This window comes from Pan troglodytes, chromosome 5 (genome assembly GCF_028858775.2).
Source record: "Pan troglodytes isolate AG18354 chromosome 5, NHGRI_mPanTro3-v2.0_pri, whole genome shotgun sequence".
NCBI classification, from domain to species: domain Eukaryota; kingdom Metazoa; phylum Chordata; class Mammalia; order Primates; family Hominidae; genus Pan; species Pan troglodytes.
In genome coordinates this window covers 19,126,385-19,151,062 of record NC_072403.2, presented here as the reverse complement: position 1 = coordinate 19,151,062, position 24,678 = coordinate 19,126,385, and the positions used below count along the sequence as shown (strand labels likewise).

At 42.6% G+C, this 24,678-nt stretch overlaps 1 protein-coding gene across 14 annotated transcripts in view; it reads right to left on the bottom strand.

Annotated features, from left to right (window-relative positions):
* PHACTR1 (phosphatase and actin regulator 1) overlaps window positions 1-24,678 on the bottom strand; it is a 574,604-nt gene that overhangs the window by 91,385 nt on the left and 458,541 nt on the right. For 7 of the 14 annotated variants that reach the window (XM_009450525.5, XM_009450527.5, XM_009450524.5 and 4 more), the window contains 2 exons: window positions 15,910-16,077; window positions 13,605-13,811 (listed from right to left, as the gene is read on the bottom strand). In XM_009450525.5, the coding sequence (XP_009448800.1) occupies window positions 13,605-13,811; window positions 15,910-16,077 (375 nt within the window). The remainder of the gene's footprint in view (window positions 1-13,604; window positions 13,812-15,909; window positions 16,078-24,678) is intronic. The other 7 variants (XM_063812096.1, XM_063812097.1, XM_063812098.1 and 4 more) reach the window with 1 other exon arrangement.

Below are 24,678 nucleotides of genomic sequence, written 5' to 3'. Positions count from 1 at the left end.
ACAATGTGGGCCAGGGAAGCCAAAAGCCAAAAGCCAAAAGGTTGGACACCCCTGTGTTATAGGACAATTGTAAAATTAAATAAAGTACATAAACTGTGTGGCATAGCGTCTGACACTCCAGACACTCCAGACAGTTATTCCACAGAGAGTAACCATAATTCTTGATGCTATCACCATCCTCATTATTAATTGCCTCCTTTAGGAAGCCCATCGTCCCGAGGCTGGCTGAGGCACCTGCCCATGGGACCCCCAAGGCCTCGTGCTTCCCTGTGTCACAGCATTGCCTATTGAGTCAATTCAATCCCTTTCATTTTTCTTAACTTGTTGCTGATTTTTCCTTGCAAGGGCTATGTGTGATGTAGTAATTATTAAATTTCACTGAGCGTGGCTATTTCCTCCTGTTTTACCTGCTAGAATGAACTAAGCCTAGTGCATAGTAGATACCCAATAAACATCTGTTTACCTTTTCATCATGTCTTCAGGGCAACGGGAAAAGGTGGAACTCAGTGACTGGTTTCTGCTATATTAAAGGTCTGCGAGTCAAAGTGTGGCCAATGGACTAGCAGGAGCCACACGGCCTGGGACCTTATCAGAAAGGCAGATGCTCAGGGCCCAGCCCAGACCCTCTGGCAAGATCTCTAGGGGACGCTGATCTATCAAGTCTGAGAAGCACCCCTGAAAGAGGCATTCCTTTCCGAAGAGGCTACTCCCTCCACAGGCAAAATGACAAATGCCCAGAGCCTTGTGGAGGAGGAGATTACCCCAGCACTGCTCTGGGAGGGCTGGGAAGGAGGTGCAGAGGCTTCTGCTGTGGGCCGAGGGCAGAATGTCCTGGTGAAACCACCACTGGCTTAGAACTCAGAAGAATGATTCTAGACCCTTGAGAGATAGCATTAGGAGACATACCTAATGTAAATGACCAGTTAATGGGTGCAGCACACCAACATGGCACATGTATACATATGTAACAAACCTGCACGTTGTGCACATGTACCCTAGAACTTAAGGTATAATAATAATAAAAAAAAAAAGGAACTCAGAAGAGCTGGGGTTTAAGTACAGCTCCAAGACCAAGAAACTTTGTTACTCTTCCTAAGACATTTAGCTTTCCTGAGCCTCAGTTTTCTCATCTGTAGAAAGGGAGTATTGCCCAGAGTATAGATCTGTAATGAGAAGTAAATAGATTAATAACTACACAGCTCCATGCAAGGTGCTGAGGGGAACTTAGGGTTGAAATCTAGCCTGAGGCCTGCCCTGGTGTGGGGCTGATTCGCTCTAGAGGAAGGGGCATCCTCTACAGGGCACTTTTTCTAATTTTACAAAGTCTCCATATAGGTCAGCAGAAGGCCTGAGTATAAAGTACCCCCCGTACAGTCCTTGATGCATCAGAGGAGATCAGCAAATGTAGTCTTGATTCTGAGACAAACATCATAATACATTCCCCACCTCTGCCATAGGTTGTTTGGAGGGTCAGACAGGATCACGTGAACGTGCTTTGTAAATTGCAAAGTACCTTATACAGCTGCAGTGTTGCTAATAGGGCTTTCACCACACTTCTGAAAATCCACCTATCCTGATGCTTTCCAGCCTGGGGTGGGAAGGTAGAAGCCAAAAAAACAACAGAGAGTGTTTAATATGTGGTGGTACTATCATAAGTAAGCAGTGGAAAAGAGCAGAGGTGATTGGAAAGTGAATCAAGTAATAGAGCAGAGAGGCTTGCGAAAGACTTCCATGGCGGTTCTCCATGCTTGCAACAAAACACCACCACAAAATGCTCCAGGAGAGGTTTCTAGGTTTCAGTGTATTGTTCTGATGCACACCGCACTACATCGGTATTGAAAACTAGTGGATGGGGCCGGGTGCAGTGGGTCAAGCCTGTAATCCCAGTACTTTGGGAGGCCAAGGCGGGCGGATCACGAGGTTAGGAGTTCAAGACCAGCCTGACCACCATGGTGAAACCCTGTCTTTAAAAAAAGTACAAAAATTAGCTGGGCGCAGTGGCACGCGCCTGTAGTCCCAGCTACTTGGGAGGCTGAGGCAGGAGAATCGCTTGAACCTGGGAAGCGGAGGTTGCCATGAGCTGAGATTGTACCACTGTGCTCCACCCTGGGCAACAGAGTGAGACTCTGTCTCAAAAAACAAAAACAAAAAAACAAACAAAAAAAAAAAAAAAAAAGAAAGAGAAAAGAAAGAAAACCAGTGGATGACCTAGGAGTCTGAAAACCTGCGTCCTTTGCTTTTAACTGCTTGAGGAAGACATCTAACCTTCCTGGGATTTTGTCTCTTTACCTCTAAATATCCTAGAATAAAAATGCCTCCTTTCCCTTGATTCCTGGGATAAAAATGCCTCCTTTCCCTTGACAGCACCTCACTAAATAAATGGTTTTGCATCTATCTGATGCATGATATTTATTAATTGTTGGAGGATACACACTACTTCTTGCCTTTCTAATGATGATGGTGGCTGCTCCTGCTGGGAAACACACAGAACTCTCTGCTTGCTGACTTATTTCTGCAGCTAGACTGATTGAGATGCAGTGTATTCATAAAACTGTCTCTGTTGATGGAGTGGAAGAAGCAAAAACGACCAGTTCCAGAGAACAAGGAAAATAAACTCAAACCGTGAATGTCACAGAGCCATAAAACCCAAGAGGGCTGTATTTCCAAACCTGACACAGCCCTGGCTTATGACTTCAGACAAGGAAAGAAAAAGCAAAGATGACTTCTAAAGTTGGTCCTCGTGCCGTATGGCTGTAGCCGACACACGGAATAAGTGTGGACTAAATAAATACACCTCTAGCCTCTCTTCTTACCACCACAAATGAACTTTTTTTTTTTTTTTTTTTTTGAGACGGTGTCCCTCTCTGTCGCCCAGGCTGGAGTACAGTGGCGCGATCTCGGCTCACTGCAATGTCCGCCTTCTGGGTTCAAGCAATTTTCATGCTTCAGCCTCCTGAGTAGCTGGGATTACAGGTGCTCGCCACAACGCCCAGCTAATTTTTGTAGTTTCAGTAGAGATGGGGGTTTCACCATGTTGGCCAGGCTGGTCTCAAACTCCCAACCTCAAGTGATCCCTTCATCTCGGCCTCCCGAAGTGCTGGGATTACAGGCATGAGCCACTGCGCCAGGCCACAAATGAACTTTTTAATCAGCACCTGCTATAGAGGCCCATTTGTAACTGCTGCTGTATCGGCAGTTACTTGTCAATGAGCACAGCACTTAGTGCCCAATGAATAAAGGTGTTGCAAAATTTTCTCAGTCATTTGCCAACTAGTTGCAGTGAGTTGGAATTACTTATCTCCTTTAATTACTTAACCTTAGGTATAGGTACTCCACCTGAAGATGGTGGACTATAATAAAGGGCCTATTGGCAGTATATTTGGAACAGAAAAGAGAGTCTAGCATCGCTAATCTACTAAATCAGATTCCCCTTGGCTGCAAGAAAGAGGTCAACAGGAGCTCCATCAGTTCCTTCAGAACACGAGGCCCGCCTAGGGATGATCACTCGCCTGGCGTTTTGCCTTGGTCAAAGGCAAAATGTGCTGACTGACCCCTTGTGGTGAGAGGGATGATGTTGAGAGAAACAAGAGTAATGAAAAAAATGTTATTTTTGTGAAATGCCCCAAACCTGGCTTTCCCTTCCAAGCCAGGTCAGCATGTGAAAACCACAGCAGACATCTGGCCTCCGTGAGGACCGTCCTCAGATCTGGAATCATAACCTCAAGGGCCATGACAACATACACAACCCTGGCACCCTCAGCTGACTTAGTTTCAGAGCCGCTTTCTACAAAGAAACATTAAATTTAAAAAAAAATTGTACTAGACAAATAATAATTGTAGATATTCATGGGATGACATTTTGATACATATTTGTAATGTGGGATGATTAAATCAGGCTAATTAACAAATCCATCACCTTACATACTTATCATGTTTTGGCAGTGAAAACATTTAAAATCTTCTGTCTTGGCAATTTTGAAATATACAATCCATTATTAAATGTACCCTGGGAAGATGGCCATGAGTAGGGAAGGACTGGAGAGGAGAGTCACTCTCCAGCTAACTGAGTCACTTAGGCACGTCACCCTTGCAGGGCACGTAATTCAGTTAGTTTTTTTTTTTTCTTCAGTAAAATTACACAGTATTCATTGCCAGAGAACTGCTCTCTTTTCTTTTTTCTTTCTTTCTTTTTTTTTTTTTTGAGACGGAGTCTTTCTCTGTCACCAGGCTGGAGTGCAGTGGTGTGATCTTGGCTCACTGCAACCTCCACCTCCTGGGTTCAAGCAATTCTCCTGCCTCAGCCTCCTGAGTAGCTGGGACTACAGGCACGCGCCACCACGCCCAGCTAATTTTTGTATTTTTAGTAAAGACAGGGTTTCACTATGTTGGCCAGGATGGTCTTGATCTCTTGACCTCGTGATCTGCCCACCTTGGCCTCCCAAAGTACTGGGATTACAGGCGTGAGCCATCGCGCCCAGCCCAGGAAACTGCTCTCAAAGAGTCAAAATGGTAGATGTCCTTCTAATCATGGAACAAACACCTGTTGAGAGGATCAGTAAGTATTTTGTGAGAAATTATAAATCACCTATATAAAAACACATCATATTGTTTATGTCTGCAGCCATGGACTGGTGCTGCTGCTCCTAGGGAGACCGGAAGAGAAGAATGCCCTTCAATTGATCACTGTGCTGTTGAACCTGGGCCTTCTGCAGGACAGGCATAAAGGAGGGTGAGAAATGCAGAGATGGAGAGATGAAAGGATCATTCATTCATCCAAGCAGATAGGGAATCAAATCAAAGTCACCACATCATCAGGGTGAGCATCGACACATTCATCTGCTCTCAAAACATGCAAAACAGGAGATAGACGTATGAAGTTTGAAAGTAAATTGAGATCATATAAAAGAAAATACTGAGCTGGATGTGGCAGATCTCGCCTGTAGTCCCAGTTACTTGGGAGGCTGAGGCAGGAGGATTGTTTGAGCCCAGGAGTTGGAGGTCAGTCTGGGCAACATCGAGAGACCTTGTCTCTAAAAAAATTTTTAAAAATTTGCTGGGAGTAGTGGCGCATGCCTGTAGTCCCAGCTACTTGGGAGGCTGAGGTGGATGATCATTTGAGCCCAGGAATTTGAGGATGCAGTGAGCTATGATCATGCCACTGCACTCCAAGTTGGACAACATAGTGAGACCGCATCTCAACATACACTCCCCAAAACTATATATATATATATATACATACAGAGAGCTATTAAGAGGTAGAATATTCATGGTGACAGTGTAAGTTCAAGCTAGATCCATAAATACTTTAAAGGAAAAACAAGGATGGCTGCAGCTCATCTCTTACCTTGCATCTCTTGGATGCAGGATGATATTTATTCACTGTTGGAGGTCACACTCGTATTTTTTGCATTTACAATGATGTTAATGGCTGGTCTAACTGTCTGTAGTTGGTGTGTGTAAGAGCATGCCTGTTTCCTTCCAAAATTCTTAGTGTACGGCCTGAGAACTACGGCTGGACCATGAGTTTGACCAATATGGATGACTGTCATGTTCTAACTGCTACTCTTTAAAGGGGTTGCTTTTACATCTAGGTTATCATGTTTCCTTCAAACACTACAGAATACAGGGGAATCAGGGTTAATTTATGGCAGAACTTAGAACTGGAGAACATTTTGCTAACTTCCCTAAAATGCAAGTATCCTGCTATGAAGATACAGGCAAAAGATCATCAAACTCCTCCTTCAGCAACAGGGCTTCTCTCCCTCACAAAGCCTCCTGTTCAGCATTAGCTAAGGACTCAGCAGGGAACACATCAGATTAAATCCCTGCCCTCATGAAACTTACCCCTGGGATGTTTAGAAAATATGCAAAAGGAAGGAAGCTTGGTGCCCTTTGCAATTTCATGTTGATGTTGGACATGCCCCAGTTTATTTATACAACCAGTTATAAATCCATCGAACAGCATTACTGTCCATCTTATTCACAGGAACAATTGAGAGACATGCTTGGCTGAAATCAAGCAATTGCTGCTAAAAAGTGCACAAAAGATGCTAACTTCCTCCTACAAAGTTAAATCCTTCCTCGAGACATTCACAGCTCTCCACAGTTTCACCACAATCCACTTTTCAGCCCCAATTTTCCTTACTACACCACAAGAATCCTACATCCCTGCTGATAGGACTATTTGCTATTTCTCGAACATAATAAGCCTTGTACCCACGTGCCTGTGTGTCCTTTGCGTCTTGTTTAAGAACAACCTCCTCTTCCAATCCTACCTGTCAAAATCCCACTCATCTTTAAGGCTTGTCTTAAATAACTCCTCCTTAATGATGCTTTTTCTTGATTCCTCCAAAAGGATTTGACTTGTTATACTTGAATTTATTTAGAGCCATGTTTACATCTCCTCCTATTAAACATTTTCTGTAGCTTATCACAGCCTGCAGCTCCTCCCGCTGATGGCCTTAACCATTTTTGTACATTGTATGAGGGCTGGCAGAACACCTTGCACATAGCAGGCATTGAAAACATAAGTGCTGAGTGAATTAAATCTCCAACCTAACAGTGCTACAAAAAAGACAGGTATTTTGCTACGCTCTTTGCCCTGGTTATAGAAATCAGAGCAGAAAGCATCCTTTAAAAACTGTTTTAATCAACAGACAGTCCTTGTACGCACTGCAGAAAAAAACTTCTGCATTTTGAGAATAGAAACAAGACTGGAAAAACATGGAGAAATGGGTAGAAAAGTGAGTATAAAAAGTAAAATCAGCTAACTCCCCCATTCGTTCTGTGTTGTTTCCATTTTTTATTTTTTGTATGAGTTTTGACATCTTAAAAACCTTTCTGGCTGGAGAGACTGTCCCTCCTGGGGCTGGCCAATTCTCAGAGTTAGCAAGGGCCAAGCCAGGAGCAGCCCTTTGATATGGAAACAAGCCAGTCCAGAGCCAGACTTCCTCTATCAGGCCTGTCCACCCCAGGATGCACTATTCCTCTGCCTTAATCATCCCATGGCCAGGTACCAGGCAACTGTAGAACATTTGTATAGCTTAGAGACTGCTGACACCATGCAAACTAGCCAGTCCTAAAGTGCTCTGTCTGCCCTGCTTTGCCTTTCTGCAGAAACCCCAATAAACACTCTGGCCTCGGCTTTCCCCTCTCCTTGCTTTCTGCCTCCTGACCACCCTGAGGCTTCCCCATGTGCCCTGTGTGGTGAGCCGTGCCTCCCGTCTCTAGGGCCCGTGAGTATAATAAACTTTATGGCTGCACTTGACCGACCATCTCACAAAGAACACAGAACACCTTCAAATTATCAGTTACCAAGAGAGTGTAAACCTTAAACCTCTGAGACTTCTATGCAAACACTCATTTTTTTTCCATTTAAAGGCATAGATAAAGTCCAAGTTCACAGTGGTCTAATCTTTGGTTTTATTGCACTGGGATTACTGGGAGGGAAGGCAGGGACAGAGGCAGAAGCAGCCAGGTGGTTCTGGAGGGTTGGAGAGGAGGACATGGAGGGTTGGGAATGTGGGGATCAATGGGGGAGAGAGAGCATCAGAGAAAAACAGAGACACATAATGAAATTACGCAGCAGCATGTGACTGTAGAACAGTGAAAAAGTCCACAAAACTAGAGAGATAGCTATAACCAGGAATATTGGTCAAGCATGGAGAGAGGATTCTTGTTACACAGGTACACATGCTGGGGCTGAAAATAACACAGGTCATGGACACCATTTGTCAGGCAAGGTTGTAGTAGCGAATACTTTGGTAACATTGAAATGAGCAATCAACTAAGTTCTGAGAATATATTAAGTTTCCTTGTATTTTGAATTCTAACCACTGTGCAAATAAGTCCTGGGTAGGTGTGTATTATCAGTAGGACTTGTTTTCAAGGATAAGCCTCAGTTTCCTTTCTTTGCTGAAGTGTCAGTAATCTCTAACTGTGGTCAGATGCTTCCCATGTGGTTTACCCCTGCTCCTGACTCTTACACAAACTGTCTCCTTTGGGTCTGTTCTTTGAAACCCGACCCAAGTGAACTCAGATCCTCCTCTTTATAACCAAGTGCCTTGAGTATATGACTAATTTTTGAAGAACTAGATAATTTTTGTCCTTGAGTCATGCTGTGGACTGAATTGTGTCCCCCCACCTCCTAAATTCATCTGTTGAAACCCTCACCCCCAATGTGACTGTATTTGGAGTAAGGAAGTAATCAAGGTCAAATGAGGCAATGAAGATGGAACCCTAATATGATAACATTAATGTCCTTATAAGAAGAGACATCAAGCCGGGCTTGGTGGCTCACGCCTGTAATCCCAGCATTTTGGGAGGCCGAGGCAGGCAGATCACTTCAGGCCAGGAGTTCGAGACCAGCCTGGCCAATATGGTGAAACCCCACCTCTGCTAAAAAAAAAAAAAAAAAAAATACAAAAATTAGCTGAGCATAGTGGCACAAGCCTGTAATTCCAGCTACTCGGGAGGCTGAGGCAGGAGAATCGCTTGAACCCAGGAGGTGGAGGTTGCAGGGAGCCAAGATCATGCCACTGCACTCCAGCCTGGGCGATGGAGTAAAAACTGTTTAAAAAAAAAAAAAAAAAGCAGAAGAGATATCAGAGATCTCTTTCTCTCTCCCTGTTATGTGAGAACATAGAGAGAAGGGAGCTGTCTACAAGCCAGCAAAAGATATGTCACTAGAAACTGAACCCTACGGACCTTGATCTTGGACTTTCCAGCCTCCAGAACTAAGAGAAATACATTTCTGTTGTGTAAACTACCCAATCTACATTCTTTAGTTGCGGCAGCCCAAGCAGAATAACATAACTTTTAAAAACAAAGGGGCCGATTTTCTAACTTCTTAAGCAGATGAAAACATACAATGCTAAAACACAAAGAAAGCTGATTTTTTAAAAGATTTGGGAATAGGCCGGGCAAGGTGGCTCATTCCTGTAATCCCAGCACTTTGGGAGGCAGAGATGGGCGGATCACTTGAGCTCAGGAGTTCCAGACCAGCCTGGGCAACTTTGTGAAATTCCTTCTCTACAAAAAAATACAAAAGTTAGCCAGGCGTGGTGGCATGTGCCTGTAGTTCCAGCTACTCAGGAGGCTGAGATAGGAGGATCACTTGTGCCTGGGAGGTGGAGGCTGCAGTGAGCCGTGATTGTGCTACTGCACTCTAGCCTGGAAGATACAGTGAGATCCTGTCTCAAAAAAAGAAAAAAAAAAGGGGGGGATGGGAATCTTGGTGGAGATAGTATAAACAAATGGTTATAAATGAGGATTCTGGAGTCAGAAAAAATAGGTTCATGCTTATCTGTCACTTACTAGCTAAGTAACTACGACCAAGTCCTTTAATTTCTCCAAATTTCATGCTCATCTGTGAAAAGAGGTAATAATGATAACAATATCAAAGAGTATGTGGTAAAGTTCTCAAAAAAGGCTGACATTATTATTACCCAAACTTGAACATCTGACTGTGAAGTCCAGCTAAATTGATTTATCCTTCATTCAACTGGCATGCCGGGGGCACCTGCCACAGGTACCTTATGCAGAAGGCATAGGTTATTCATGCAGCGTTGAACATCTGACTTCTGGAGCCAGAATGCCACAGAGAAGTGACTGATGATGACTTAGAGAGGTAGGAGACAGTGGCTTTTGCCTTCATCACCCTTTTGGGGTCACCCATCACTCCAAGGATTCCAAGAAGGATGCATTTCACTTCAGATCACATTCATTACACAACAAGCTCTGTCGGACACTGTACTTCTGGAAACAAAGGAAACTGATGCCAACAACTCCTGGCCCTGTATCGCATGCTGTTGCATGGTTGATGTTAGAGGAGGCGAGATGGAAGGAGATTTTAACAAGAAATGAAGCAAGACAGACAGGGAGAATGACAGAACTTCTCCCCACCTGGCTGATGAACAGAAGAAATTTGTAAGACAAATACTCTCCAAATTAATTACATTTTCCTGATAAAGTGGAAGCAAATGCCACAGCAGAGGTATTTCTGCATGACTTTCCCTGACTGTGAATTTGGTAGTAGTTCCAGTTCAGCCTCACATTTCCTCCAGCATTCTACCAGACCATTAGCCACTGTCACTCCCCATTAATCACGCTTGGTGTCTTTCAATTGTCCTGTTTCCTTTCAAACATGTCACCAGAGCAGCAGACACTGAGAACAGACTAAAACTCATGAGTCTCAATTTAGAGTTCTAGAATTCTTAGTTTATTAATTCCTTCTGACATGGCCCGGATGTCTTCAGAGCAATTAGTAACAGAACAGGGTTAATGTAGCTACCTCATGGTGATGCAGATTCATTATAACTGATTGCTCACTTATAAAAATTAAGCAAATCTAATTGAGTTTAAGCTCAAAAGGATAGCACTAGATTTGCAGTCCACGGACTTCTCCACCTGTCTTGCTTTATCATGTTTAAGAGGTTACCAGGTACTACATAGTAAGGATATTAGCTTTTTGTGTATTTTTATTCATTTGATCCAAGCTGTATAGAGGTGAAGCATATAGATAACAGAGTCTACTCTCTCAGGAAAGGACCAGGGAAGCCAGAGAGATGGGGCCAATTGAGATATCTTCGGTCTCTCATATGTAAAGAACCCTGTGGATACCAGGCCACCTGAGCTCCTGGGCTCATAGATGAAACTCAAGTTTGTCTCCATTAATGAGATAACTAGATAAATCAGAGGTGTCGTCAGTTAAGAAATTCTGCTGACTCTTCTTTTTACAATGTCATATCTACTGGTTTGCTCTCTCTCTTCTCACTGATATCAGTCAGATGCTTGTTAGCTCATATTTCAATGACTGGAGAAGCCTCTTCAATGGTATCCGTGGCTCAGGGTATCCCTGGCTCAATGGTATCCCATGGCTGAGTCCATTTAGCTGATCTGACTTTGGAGTGCGTGGCCTAGAGCTAGCCTTGGTGGTGGCTTCTCTGATAGGCCTTCAACCTGCTCCTCTTTCTGCTCCTTCTACATGGTGATCCAAGATCTCTTAAAGGCTAGTTTTCATCATATCACTCCTCTGCTTAAAAACCTCCAAAGTCTTTTCACTGCCTAGGGATTAAAATCTAAATCTTTTTATGCCTTTTTCTAGTGAGTCCTGTCTCTCAGTATACTTCAGAATGAAGCTTCCACCCCTACTCAGCCAACTCTTCAATGACCCAAAATGTTGCCACCTCTGAGGCTTTGTCTAGGGTCTTCTTTCCTGGAATACTCTTCCCTCATTTTCTATAAATGTCCTTCATGCTTGAAAAGTCAGTTCAAGCTTCAGCCTTCTCTTTATCAGACTGCATTGAATTGCAAGTGTTACCGCTAACAGTAGTTATGTTAGTACTCTCTCTCTACGTATATATATGCATTCATCAAACCAGGGGTCCCCAACCACCAGGGCCATGAACCTGTACTGGTCCGCGGCCTATTAGGAACCGGGCTGCACAGCAGGAGGTGAGTGGCGGGTGAGTGAGCAAAGCTTCATTTGTATTTACAGCCACTCCCCATTGCTCACCATTACCTCCTGAGCTCCGCCTCCTGTCAAATCAACAGCAGCATTAGATGAGCGCGAACCCTATTGTGAACTGTGCATGTGAGGAATCCAGGCTGCATGTTCCTTACGAAAATCCACTGCCTGACGATCGGTCACTGTCTCCCACCACCCTTAGATGGACTGTCTAGTTGCAGGAAAACAAGCTCAGGGCTCCCACAGATTCTACATTATGGTGAGCTGTATAATGATTTAATTATGTATTACAATGTAATAATAATAGAAATAAAGTGCACAACAAATGTAATGCACTTGAATCATCCCGAAATAATCTCTCCTGCCCCACTTCCGGTCTGTGGAAAAATGGTCTTCCACAAAACTGGTCCTTGGTGCCAGAAAGGTTGAGGACAGCTGCATTAAACTGTTATATATTCCTATCTACTTTGATACTTAGTACAGTATTCTGCCTATTGTAGATGTGTTGAATAAATATGTACTACATGTAGGGGTTTATTTTGTACAATGTTTAATCTTTCTTAAGGGAAATTTGACATCAAAGCCTTAAAGGGTGCATACTCTTTGACTCAACAGTTCTAATTTTAGAAATAAATTAGAGAAAACTCAGAAGTGCTTATGAAGATATATGCAGGCTGTTGCAGTTGTTTGCTGTTGCGATTTAGCAATAAGGAAGATGGAAAAACTTTAAGGGATCAGTCAAGTAAAACCTGATCCATCCAAGCAGCTAATAAAATCATGTTGTGGAATTGTTACTAACACGAAAATCAGTTTATAATATATCACCAAGTGCAAAAAGCAGGTGACAAAACAATACGTACAGCAACATTCAATTTTTATTCAATAGACAGACAGATGGACAGTGGATATTGCCTAGAAGGAGGCTTATGGGACCTTTTCTCCTTTGTAGTTTTCTGTGAATTTCAATTTTTGGACATCGAACAAAAGTGTTATTGATATGTTAGATTGCTCCATTAGATGGAAATTTGCTCTTTCAAGCCATACACATCTGACTTGGATGGGCATACACATTAATAGATTAGTTTGACATGAGCCCATGTCTAAGATGGACTCTTATAGAACTCAGTATCACGTGAAAGACAGCCTGCTCTGGAAACAACATTAGCTGAACTCGGATTTGAGAAATATAGCATTGATTGTGCCTCTATTACAGAATTCCTGTCAGCCCTGGAAGTCACTTATTTTTCTTGAACCTCAGTGTTTCTCCTATAAGACAGGTGAATATTTTTCCCTAATTCCACCCCCATTACATGTTACAAAATGTTACAATGATTACCTAGGTATTATTTGTCAAAATAACGAGTGCTTTTTAAAAAGGCAGTCGATCAGCATCAGGTGAAACTATTATCAAAGTTGGAGAAATGACCCTCTGAAATATTTTAATCTCTGATTATACCACAGCCTTCCATCACAAAGTGGTATCTAATTCATGTGCCAAAGTGCAGTGAAGTACAATTTCACTGAGTGCTCAATTTAATGCCTGTGGCTACGTTCATTAAGTAACACTTCAGAAATACTGCAAAGGACGTGTGCAATCATTTCAGAACAACATTGCTAAGCTTACTCTTCTTTTAAAAGTATTTACCACATAATTTGCAGATTGTCTTTTTTTTTTTTCCCTAAGAGAACAGACAGCACTGACATGAATTTTAATAGGTGAAATACACTGGTCTTCAGATCAATAACTTAAAGACAAAAAATTTAAAACCTTGACATACTCATATGGAGAAGGCACTATTCTTTATCTTTGCAAAAATGTTGACATTGAATCGATTTCACCTTGATGAGCAAATAATCTTGAATTAGTCACTTAAATACAATGTACACATTTACAGATACACATGACTGAAAGCTCTTGGCATATGGCTGGTAGGTGGATATCAAATGCTGCTTGACACAAAAACACAAACCCTGGTCATGACTGCAGATATCAAGACACACACAGAAACACCCAAACATCCCACAGGGCAACCTCCCCAGAGAGCTGCCTTCAGGCCTCAGTTCAAAGAACAAGAGAAAAAGAAAATCCCTTGAAGGGAAGGAGGGACTGCTTGCCCCAGAAGACGTCTGCACTCACCTGTTAAGTGGTTGGCAATCCTGGTAGTGGGTTTGGGAGGCAGGGCCGGGGGCTGCTTGAGAAGGGGCAGCTGCTTCACTGGGGTCTCTTCATGGTCTCCAGGGAAAGCAGCAGGTTTTTTGGGGGGCAGTAGCAGGACTGGTTTGGCTGAAGGATCTTGGGACAGGAGGACTCCAGACTCACTGGCAGAGGGACTCTCTTCAGACACTGAGGGGACAACCACATGATACACAGGAGACATTACACAAACGCAGTGCAGGCGGGGCCAGCGGGGAACACAGGACAGGGACTCGGGCTGGCAACACAGCGGAGCACCGATGCTTCAGGCCACCACGCATGTGTAGAGAGCTACAGCGAGGACGCCAGAAATCCAGTGAAGCAGGAGGACAGAGAGAGGAGGCAGAGGAAGAGAGAGAGTGGAGGCGGGAAGAGCAACAGGGAGAAAGAGGAGGAGCATGTTTTCTCAAAACCATCAAACGCTTGACCATTTCAAACTCAGCTTTGGTCATGCAAACCCTACACATGCTCTAAGATGGGACTCATGGGGCACAGCAGGAATCACCAGGGTGGCCAGTGCAGAAGGCCCAGGGTGCAGAGCCCCTCTAAACCAAACCAGAACTGAATGCCAGCAGCCTCGCTGGGGCCTGCTTGCCCTTTGCTGAGGGGCAAGAGAGAGTGGATTCAAACAAGTGGAGGGGCTCAGTTTTGTCCACTGGGTCCGCTCTGTCTCTGCTCTCAGATCTGCGACACCGGGTACAGATGACAGCCTGGAACACTGACACCTCATAGGCTGCACCCCCAAGCACTGGACGGCTGCTCCTCCAGGTTCTGGAGTGCCCGGCGCTGAGCAGCAGCCTCTCAGCCCAAATTCTGTAGTTTTAGCAACAGCATCCTGCCCCCGCCAGCTCCTGTAAACTTTGACGAGGCAAGGGATGCTTTAAATCAACCTTTTCATCTTCCCCTTTCCTCTCTCTTCTTGCTCACCACAACTATAGTTTTCTTTTGTCAATTCCTCCACTTTGGACGCGCCTCTTCCTTTCTTTCATGGGGGAACCCCTGACTGGCTTTCATGAAGAGTTGTCATTGGGTGGTGGCACACACCTTCCTATCATGCCGGTAGCTTGGCTGGTGACAGATTGAAACTCTGTGATTCTGCTGGAATGACAGACTTTTACTATAACAGTCAAATCTATCTGACTTCAGTGTCACAAGGAAGTCTGGATTCTTTTTAAAAAAGCACTGCTTTCATTGGGAAACCCTCCCTGGGGTGGGAGGGTGTAACTCCACTGCATCTCCTCTCACCTCCCGCCACCGCCTCAGTGAGAAAGCCTGTAAGGGACTCCTCCCCTCCCCACCCTCCTTCCTCCTCCCTGATCAGGTGTTCTGTGCAGCACCAAAGCCCTGCTGAAAATCCTCATGAGCACTACATTCTCCTGTCTCAGGGACACTATTATTGTCAATGTGGCACACAGTGATGGAGCAATGACTCACCGGGTCCCATAACGAAGCACGGGAATTAACCCTGTGAAACCTCATCCCTCCCACCCTCCCACGTGACTGCCTATGGATGTGGATTTTGCACATGATGGGGAGAGAGGCTTTTCTATCTATACTCTGGATATTGCAAGAGGTTCCTTCTCCCAGACTCATCTCCTGACAAGTACCACTGCTCATTAGCTGTCAGGAGGGACCTATTTTGGGGCAAATTAGGACCACTCTGCAAACCTTCTGAGAGGATGAGTATTGGCCACTCAGCCACCTTTGGACCAAAGAAGGAGATGACAGTCAGATGGCATCAAAAATCAGCTATCAGCAGGATACAATTCAATCAGTAAATTATATACAGTTTAATAGACAATTAAATTAATTGACTATATCCAGTAAATTGATACAAGTATTAACTGGCATACTGGGACTAAGACTAAAGGACCTTTCAGACAGACGAATTAGATAGGTATCATATAGAAATGTAGGATTCCTCAGCTTTATCTTAACAGAGATGAATGTTAAAAAACAAAATAATAATATTTTAAATCATTAATGTTACAAAAATAAGCCATATCATCTTTAAAGAGATTAAGGTAGTAAAGAGTTTTTTAAACACTGTAGGATAATAAGTGTAAGTATATTCCATTTTTAAAAATACTCAGTATGTACTAAAAACTAATCTGTTTCACTAAATTTCCAGATCCTTACGCTCAGGATAGTCCAAAATAGAATTCCAAGTCCAGCCAGGCCAAAGATCCCTGGTGCCTGGCTGGACTTGGTGTCTGGGACCTGCTCTACAATCCTGCCGGGACATTACCTGGCCCATCCATGATGTCTGACGGTTGGAGCACCTCATATGAGCAGGGATCCCTGGGCATTGGGACTGGCTCCATTTCGGACAGGGCAGGCAGAGACAGCTGGCTGGAGCTCAGGGACTGCCCATTTTCTAGGGAGTCCTCTTCATTGGATATAGAGAGTTCCCCATCTGTCAGAGAGAAAAGGAGATTGCAGAGTTAGACAATGTCTACCTTTCAAGAAAGAGTGGCACTTACCGCCTACTGAGTCTAGATGCTGCTGAACAATCAAGGTCAGCCTCTGAAACCAACATCTGTTCTTTTGCTTTTAAGACATTTATTTCATCGTTAGAGATATGTTGTCTAATCATCAGGGCAAAAATTTCCAATGATCTTCAGCATTTTGCCTGTTTTCTCTGTGTCTTTCTAACCCGAATCCATCACATTTTCTATGTATTATTATTATTACTTTTTTTGAGACAGAGTTTCACTCTTGTTGCCCAGGCTGGAGTGCAATGGCATGATCTTGGCTCACCGCAACCTCCGCCTCCCAGGTTCAAGCGATTCTCCTGCCTCAGCCTCCTGAGTAGCTGGGATTACAGGCACCTGCCACCACACCCAGCTAATTTTGTATTTTTATTAGAGATGGAGTTTCTCCATGTTGGTCAGGCTGGTCTCAAACTCCCAACCTCAGGTGATCCGCCCACCTGGGCCTCCCAAAGTGCTAGGATTACAGGCATAAGCCACCACGCCCGGCCATTTTCTATGTATTTTTAAAAATAAAAAGTAAATTAAAATTATTTTTTTCTCATAATTTCTAAAAACTTGGGAAAAAACTCAGCAAGCCTCAGAGATTGGAAGACCAGGATTGGGAATTCCTACTTTAGGGAGCAAAGGGCTTCATGTCATTCAACATGCACCAAGGTCCTGTCTTCTGTTTGCCTCCACGCTGGTCCAATTTCTCTACTTGGATAAACTATTAGGACAGCTCTCATCTGCACCTAACAGGCTGCAGCCACTCAGCGATGCTGGGAAGTGCCAGAATTCTCCCGGTGCCGACCACCAATCATGCCACGTAGAGCAGACTTTGATGTTGCTTAAAGCTCAGCAAAACAAGGACCACGGTGCAGGATCAAAGGCTCCCATACAATGGCCATTTGTCAAATCACAATTCCCCCTGTGTGATTTCATCCTAGCCCAGGGGAGTCTTAGATAACTAGACATTAAAGTCAAATTAATTTTTAAAGAGGACTGAAAGCTGTTCCAGCGAGATGAATAAACACCAGATGAAAGACTAAGTTCTGCCGAGTCAGAAACAGAAACCAGCAGAGCAATTATCCGACTTAAAACCAGAAGCAAGATGACAACTCGTAGAAAAGAAAGAGTGAAGTGACTCCAAGGTGATTCTTGGGTAAATAATCCTTTCCTTTTTGCTATGTTCCACCTCTAGTTTAATTTTATAAATCACTGATCTATGGTGGCACAGAATCCCTCCTTGGCCCACCCCCGCCCGATTAGAGTCCGTCCAGTGAATATCTGTTTAACAGAATAATCAACAAACCAACAGGCCTGAAACAGCATTTGATTCAAGGGCATATGGTGTTTGACCTGAATCTTCTATAAGCATAGAAAAAATATAATGAATGCCAAAAAAAAAAATCATCTGAAGCGGACAGTGTAAAGCACCAGCATTTGAAGAGTGTGTTTTTTCTTCTTTTTTTAATTCCGCTTTTTTATATGCCCAAAATGGTAGTAAAAGTTATTATAATTGGGATCAATAATATGATGATTACTAATTAATAAGAAAGCAAAAGCAGTGCAGACTGTAAGCCCATGCAATGGAAATCACACAGATGAACTGGGAGTCTTTGGGATGGGAAGGGCTGAGCATCAGTATGTCGCTATCCCATCATGGATGCTCCCCAGTCTTCTTAACGTGCCTTTATTTAGCATGTTCAAACAGATGCCGTGGGAAGTAACTCTGTTTCAATTTCTCAGTTGGTGGAATAATGATGCAGCTGTCATTCAGCCTAACACATCTCTAGGAAACCGCTTTGATTCTTGATGTTCCAAAGTATAATAAAAGTGCTGGACGAGACAACCAGAGGGGACGGAGGTCTCAGGGCTCTTGCCAAGTTCTGCTTCTTTGGGGGAAGGATGCAATCAAATGATTGCCATACATTTTAACAGTTAAGAGTACCATAGAAGCAACATTAGAAAAAAGAGATGTATCTGCGGTTGGATGACTCTAGACTCTCTCCATGAATCCTGGGCTTGGCTGGTAACAGAGAAGCAATATTGCTTGCTCCTCTTGGGACATACTAACTCTTGAAAAATTGGGCTCTCTATAGATTAAAAGCAATGTGGCTAAATCACAAAGGCCCAAACCACTTTGGAGAGGAAATAAGCTTGGGAACTCCACTGTTATAATTGCTAAATACACATTTCCTTTGAAAAAGTAAAAACAGGAGAAGAAGGTGTAAGACACTGATCTTAACACCACCCTACCTAACAGAAACAGTTTCCTCTTTCTGAACATGTTTTTCAAGATTGAAATCTTACTGTGTGCCAAATTTTATAGCTTGCTTCCCCCATACTATTATAAGCATAACTATCATCTTAATGATTATACTGGATGACTATATATCAATATTTACTTGGCTAGCTCCCATTTGGTTGGTCACAAAGGGATAGACTTATGCTATTATGAAAAAAATGCAGTGAGGACCATCGTCTTGCATACAACTTTTCTGCAATTAGAATTCTCCCCCTTTAGGATAAATTCCAGTAAATGAAATTTTCATGTATTAATATTCCAATGTCTACTGACACATACATGGATCCTGTGAAATTGTTTTATTAAAGGATTTTCCAATTTACACAATTAGAAGAAATGTACAGACCATACACATATTTTAGCTTTTGGCAATTTCTTCAACATTAATATTGATAACCTTGTTCTGTCTGTCTATCTATCTATCTATCTATCTATCTATCTCTATCTACTTATCTATCTACCTACCTACCTATCTTCCTACCTATCTATCAACCACCCATCCGTCCATATATGTGTATACATATCTAGTAGAAAGAAATGAAAACCATTCAATAAGTACAAATTCATTATTAATATCATTTATGACCAAGATGGGTAGCAATAAAAGTAAAAACTATTTTACTTGGATTCATTTAAGGATGGAGTAATACTGCCACTTTTAAGTAATATTTTAAATTTTTTATTATGACATTTTTAAACACACACACACACACACACACACACACACACACACACACGAAACATTAATGTAATGGGCTGTATATACCCATCATTAAGCTAAGGAATTATCTGGGAATTCCTAATGCTTGGTAATTCCAAGTGTTATGAATTTGAAGACTAGTCTCTCCATGTCCTGCTATTTATATATCAGTACTGGGTTTGTTGTTGTTGTTGTTGCTGTTTGTTTGAGACAGGGTCTCACTCTGTTGCCCAGGCTGGAGTGCAGTGGCATGAACATGGCTCATTGCAGCTTCCATTTCCCAGGCTCAAGTGATACTCTCACCTCAGCCCCCAGAGTAGCCGGGACCACAGGCCCACACCACCATGCCCCACTAATTTTTATATTTTTTGTAGAGACAGGGTTTTGCCATGTTGCCCAGCCTCATCTGGAACTACTTGACTCAAGTGATCCACCCACCTCGGCCTCCCAAAGTGCTGGGATTACAGGTGGGAGCCACTGCACCCAGCCAATTGATAATGTTTATTAGCATCTTTACCAGCATTAAAAAATTCACATTATTAAAAAATTCTCCCCAGGAAGAATGTAACTTTCCTCACTAAGGTGAGGCTTAGGCATTATCTGTATCCCCATCTAGCTAGGTCATCACCATCTTGTTAGTGTGGATGAGACAGTGTTCACTGAGTGTTGGAAATTATGCTGATGTTTTACATGAACTTCTAAAGTCATCTGTGATAATGGCTTTGAAAAATGGTACACAATAATCTCCAATCATGAGCTGCTTCCTATTAGAATTAGTAAAATGCAAACAGCAGGAAGAAAGAAGGCAGGATGAGACATGGGTTAAGACAGTGGTTCTCAAACTGCAGCTGGCATAGCAACCCGCTGGAAGCTGTTAAAACACAGATTGCTGGGCTTCACCCCCAGAGCTTCTGACCCAGTAGTTTCTGGGTGAGACCCAAGAATGTGCACATCTAACAAGTCCTTGGGTGATGTTAGTGCTCCTTTTGCTGGTCAGGGTACCACGCTTTGAGAAGACACTGAATTAAGGATAAAGAGTAAAGGAGCCAAGAGAAACTGCAGTGTAATTGTGCCTCGTCCTGATGAGGTTTCGGGCAGGAAATGCTGGCTGTGTGGCTAACATGGGACAGACAGCATGAGGAAGCAGGAAGTTGTGTTGTCTAACCGTGGATCATGAATATGAATCTGACACAAAGGACAATGGGGCTGGAGAGAGCAGAAGGATGAAGTGGAAAAGAAAAATGTGTTTCAGAGGCAGACACGTCTAACAAGGTAGAAGCAGGTTACAGAAGCAGCAGAGAATAGTATGCAGACGTCAGTGTAGGTCAATGTCATAAGTCTTAAATCATGAGACATAGAAAGCAACGGATCTAAGATATAGAGCTGGCCACCAAGATTGTGCCAGCCTTACTCTCTTCTTCTGGTGAAGCATAAGAAACAAAGATGTTAGGAGAGTCAAAGTTAACACCAAATCAGAGAGAATGAATAAACTCATTCAATAGACAAACACCTGTTGATGACAACATGCATCATCTACCAGAAACCTCCAACCCCTGACAATGACCTCATGGAGAAGCCAGAGGTTTGCTGTTAGCTCATTATGATACTCGTAGAAACAACTGCTCAGTAGGCTGCTGCCAGGGCCCTGGAGCTTACCCACACCCCAGCCTGCCGCTCCTCCCATAAGTGAGGCATGAGCCAAACACCTCAAATGGATCTTGTCCAAGTGGCTTAAAAAAATGGTTTGTTGCTACATTATTGTTCTTCATTTGGCTTTAGGGACACCCCCTGGTTTTGGGGTGATCAATATCAACTTCTGTTCAATTACATTTTCTCAAATCCTCATGGTTAACCGAAGTTGTTTTTTATAGATGACTGTCACTATGGAGAATGGGTGATAGGAATTCTTTCAGGCTCTCATGGGTACCTATATAACAAGAGTTTCTATTTAGAAATAGATATAAAAATCTGATATGTATATATATATACACACACACATATATATACACGTACATACATATATGTGTGTGCATGTCTGTGTGTGTGTGTATATATATAGAGAGAGAGAGAGAGAGAGCGCGTGAGAGAGAGAGAGACAGACAGAGAGTGTCTTGCTCTCAGAGTGTTGCTCCATCACCCAGGCTGGAGTGCAGACTTTACGTCCTAGGTTCAAGTGATCCTCTCACTTCAGCCTCCCAAGTAGCGGGGACTACAGGTGCACACTACCATGCCTGGATTTTTTTTTTTTTTTTTTTAGAGATGGGGTCTCACTATTTTGCCAAGGCTGGTCTTGAACTCCTGGGCTCAAGTGATCCTCCTGCCTCAGCCTCCCGAAGTGCTGAAATTACAGGAATGAGCCACCATATCCGGTAAAATATTGTATGAAGGAAGGACATTTTATTCTGAAAAGGCCTCTAGAGTTTAGGATTTTTAAAAGTGTCAACTCTAATTCTGAAACACAAAAGTACATTAATAAATGTAAGCTCACCACTAAATCTGATTTTCTATGATATGAATTATAGTTCATATTTTTGAAAACCCATGTTTAAAATGTATCTCTAGTGAGCTAAGAAATCCTTATTTAATAAATAACCATTGAATATGACTATGAAGAATTGCTTTATATCTATATATTGAACCAATATGGCAATACATTTCACACAGATCCAAAAACTAAAAATAAAACTTTAAAACCAGAATAAAAATGTACAAAAAATAGAATAGTAGAAACAAATATATATTTATTTATTTATTCAGGTTGTTCAAGAGGGAAGCCAGATGGATAGTTCTGACTTCCTTATAGAACTTTCTGATTTTTAATTTGCAAAAGGAAGCGTTGTACACCAAACAGAAGAACAAAAGCAGCACAATGGAAACATACGTGCTACACAGACCTAATAAAAGAACACACTCTTCCAAGTAGGAAGAGTGTTTGTTCTGGTAAATAAAAAATCAAGTCCCAGGTGCCACTTGTAAAATGCATAACCTTGCTAGGAATTAGAGAAATGCAAATGAAATGACCATGTGAGTGACGTGGATGCATGAAATGTGTTTGAAATAATGTCAAGCACAAAAGCAGGAATGGAGGACAGTATGCACATGTGGATTACAATGACATGAAAATGAAATATGTGTGCAGGTTGGCAAAGCTCTGAAGTGAATCTGGCATGATATGGAACTTAATGATCATTCACTTTTTTTCCCCTGCAAGATGCTTACATTTATTTTTAAAAATACAAAAAAATTGCATGCTGCCATGTTACACTAAAACAATAATAGCTTGGTTAGAGGGGAAACCCATTCCTCATTCCTCTGGTTTCTACATGGAGACGTTTTCCCCAGGGCTCCTGCTTGCCTACCCTCTCGCCCCTCTTAACTGCTGCCTCATTGCTGGGGTTTAAGCACTGGCCCCTGTGTCTCCACTGGGGGAGCCAATCCATCCTTTCCCTCCTGCCCTGGAACCGTGTTGATTCCAGACTCAGACTTTCCCAGTTGGTGGGCTGATTTGAGGTCAAGGCTAGGGGAGGAGCATGATCAGACCCATCAACGACTTCCTCCAGCCCAGCTTTTGCCAGTGATAAAGGAGATCCCCTACTTCGATCTCCCATTTGTCTTATTTCTCACATGGTTCAGAAACTCAGAGACAGAGGATGGTTCAGAAATTCAGAGACAGAAGAAGAGTGCTAATAGAGGGCCCCTCAAATCCTTAACAGTCTGGAGACTCAAGGGAAGAGAATGCTTTTTCCGCCTCAGGTAAAAAGAAATCGAAGGAGGCGCTGACAGGTGATAGAAAGAATGGTGTTAGAAACCATGCTCTCCTGGGGGACCTGCTAACCTCAGTTAACAGAGGTGTGCTGGTGAGCGCCTCTAATTTGTTCTCAGGAGAGACAGGTGGGGTGAAGCGCAGCTGCAATGGAAAGAAGCCCTGACTCAGAGCACAGGGAGAGCCCTGTTATCCTGGCCATCACTAGCTCTCAACAAGCCACTTAGCTTCTGGGGACCTTAGTGTCTGCCCCTTGAAAAGAAAAGGACTGTGTTGGATGATGCCTGACTTCCTTGCAGATCAAAGTATTCTCTGCATGAGGGCTGGAAGAGATGAGAAAAAGCGCCCCCACCCAAACTTGCAAATCATCCTGAAATATCAGATGAGCTAACACAGCACAGCATTTTATATTCAGGTTTTCTTTTTCTTGCCTGACATACGGTTTAGACCTATTACAGCAAGAACTAGAAAGTAAATGAATGAATTTCTGCTTTATTGTTGGCTAAACAAAGTTTTATATTTTTATTTTTTAAAAACTTGTAAGTAAAGTTTTCACATAGATCTAGAAATCTGTGCTCTACACAAAAAGGCTCTGTACACAGCAGAGAGACAGGGAGGAAGAAATGAAAGGAGAAAGAAACATTTCTGGAGCATCTTCGGTGTCCAGCATTATGTTGGACTTTTTATATATGATAGTAATAATAACAACCTCTGAAACAATATTTCAGAGAACTTACTATGTGCCAGGCTGTGTTTATTTTTTCCTTCCTTCCATCCATCCATCCTATGAAGTTAGTACCAAAATCACTCTCATTGTTTAGAGAAAAGTGAACATTAGAAAGTTAAATAACTTGTGTGAAGTCCCTAGCTCAGTAGATGCTGAGCTAGTACTATATGGTAAGAGAGAGGGAGGGGGAGAGAGAGAGAGAGAATGTATGTGATTTAATTTAAAATGGCTTACTTGGAAATTTTAATTCCTTAAGGATGGCAAGAACCATATAGAATCCTTTATAAATAAGACATGTAGTTGTCATTAACAAAACTCAAACTCTCTTAACTGTTAGTTCTTGTAGAAGAGAATAATGAACATCATGAAACCATGGCTACATTTATGCTTCCATTGTAAAGAAACATTATGTAAGTGAAGTGCCATGCAACAATTTTAGAGCAAAAATCATAAGAAGAATTAACTACACTGCATCTTTGTTGGTAATGCAAATGTGTTGAATTTACACATGCATGCTTGCAAAAATTCAAACACATTTTAATTTACTGATGATCACCTATGGCTATAGTTAGCAAAATAAAGAAGTCAAGCCACCCTGTGTTAAAGCAAATAATTATCCTTGTGAAGACACAGAAGAGGAGGCTAACGCAAGCATTTGCTAATTGCCTTTTCTCTCTGAGACAAGAGCTGCTGTTCAGCATGTTCTGTGTTCCCATTTTAGCTTCCCAGACATGCCCTTTGTGCATCTCAAATGGAGAGTCTAAGGTGCTTCCCACACAAGTGTCATTCTGGTGTTAGTGGTCCTAACATTAGTGAGGCTGAAATAGAGCCTTCGTCTTATGTACTTTTTTGACATTGATATATGTTTTCTATGTGAATAGAAAAAAAAATCCACTCATTAAGGGGGCATAGCTATTGTTTTCAATGGAAAACGCTTGTTATCCCAGCACTTTAGGAGGCCGAGGCAGGTGAATCACGAGGTCAAGAGATCGAGACCATCCTGGCCAACATGGTGAAAACCCGTCTCTACAAAAAATACAAAAAA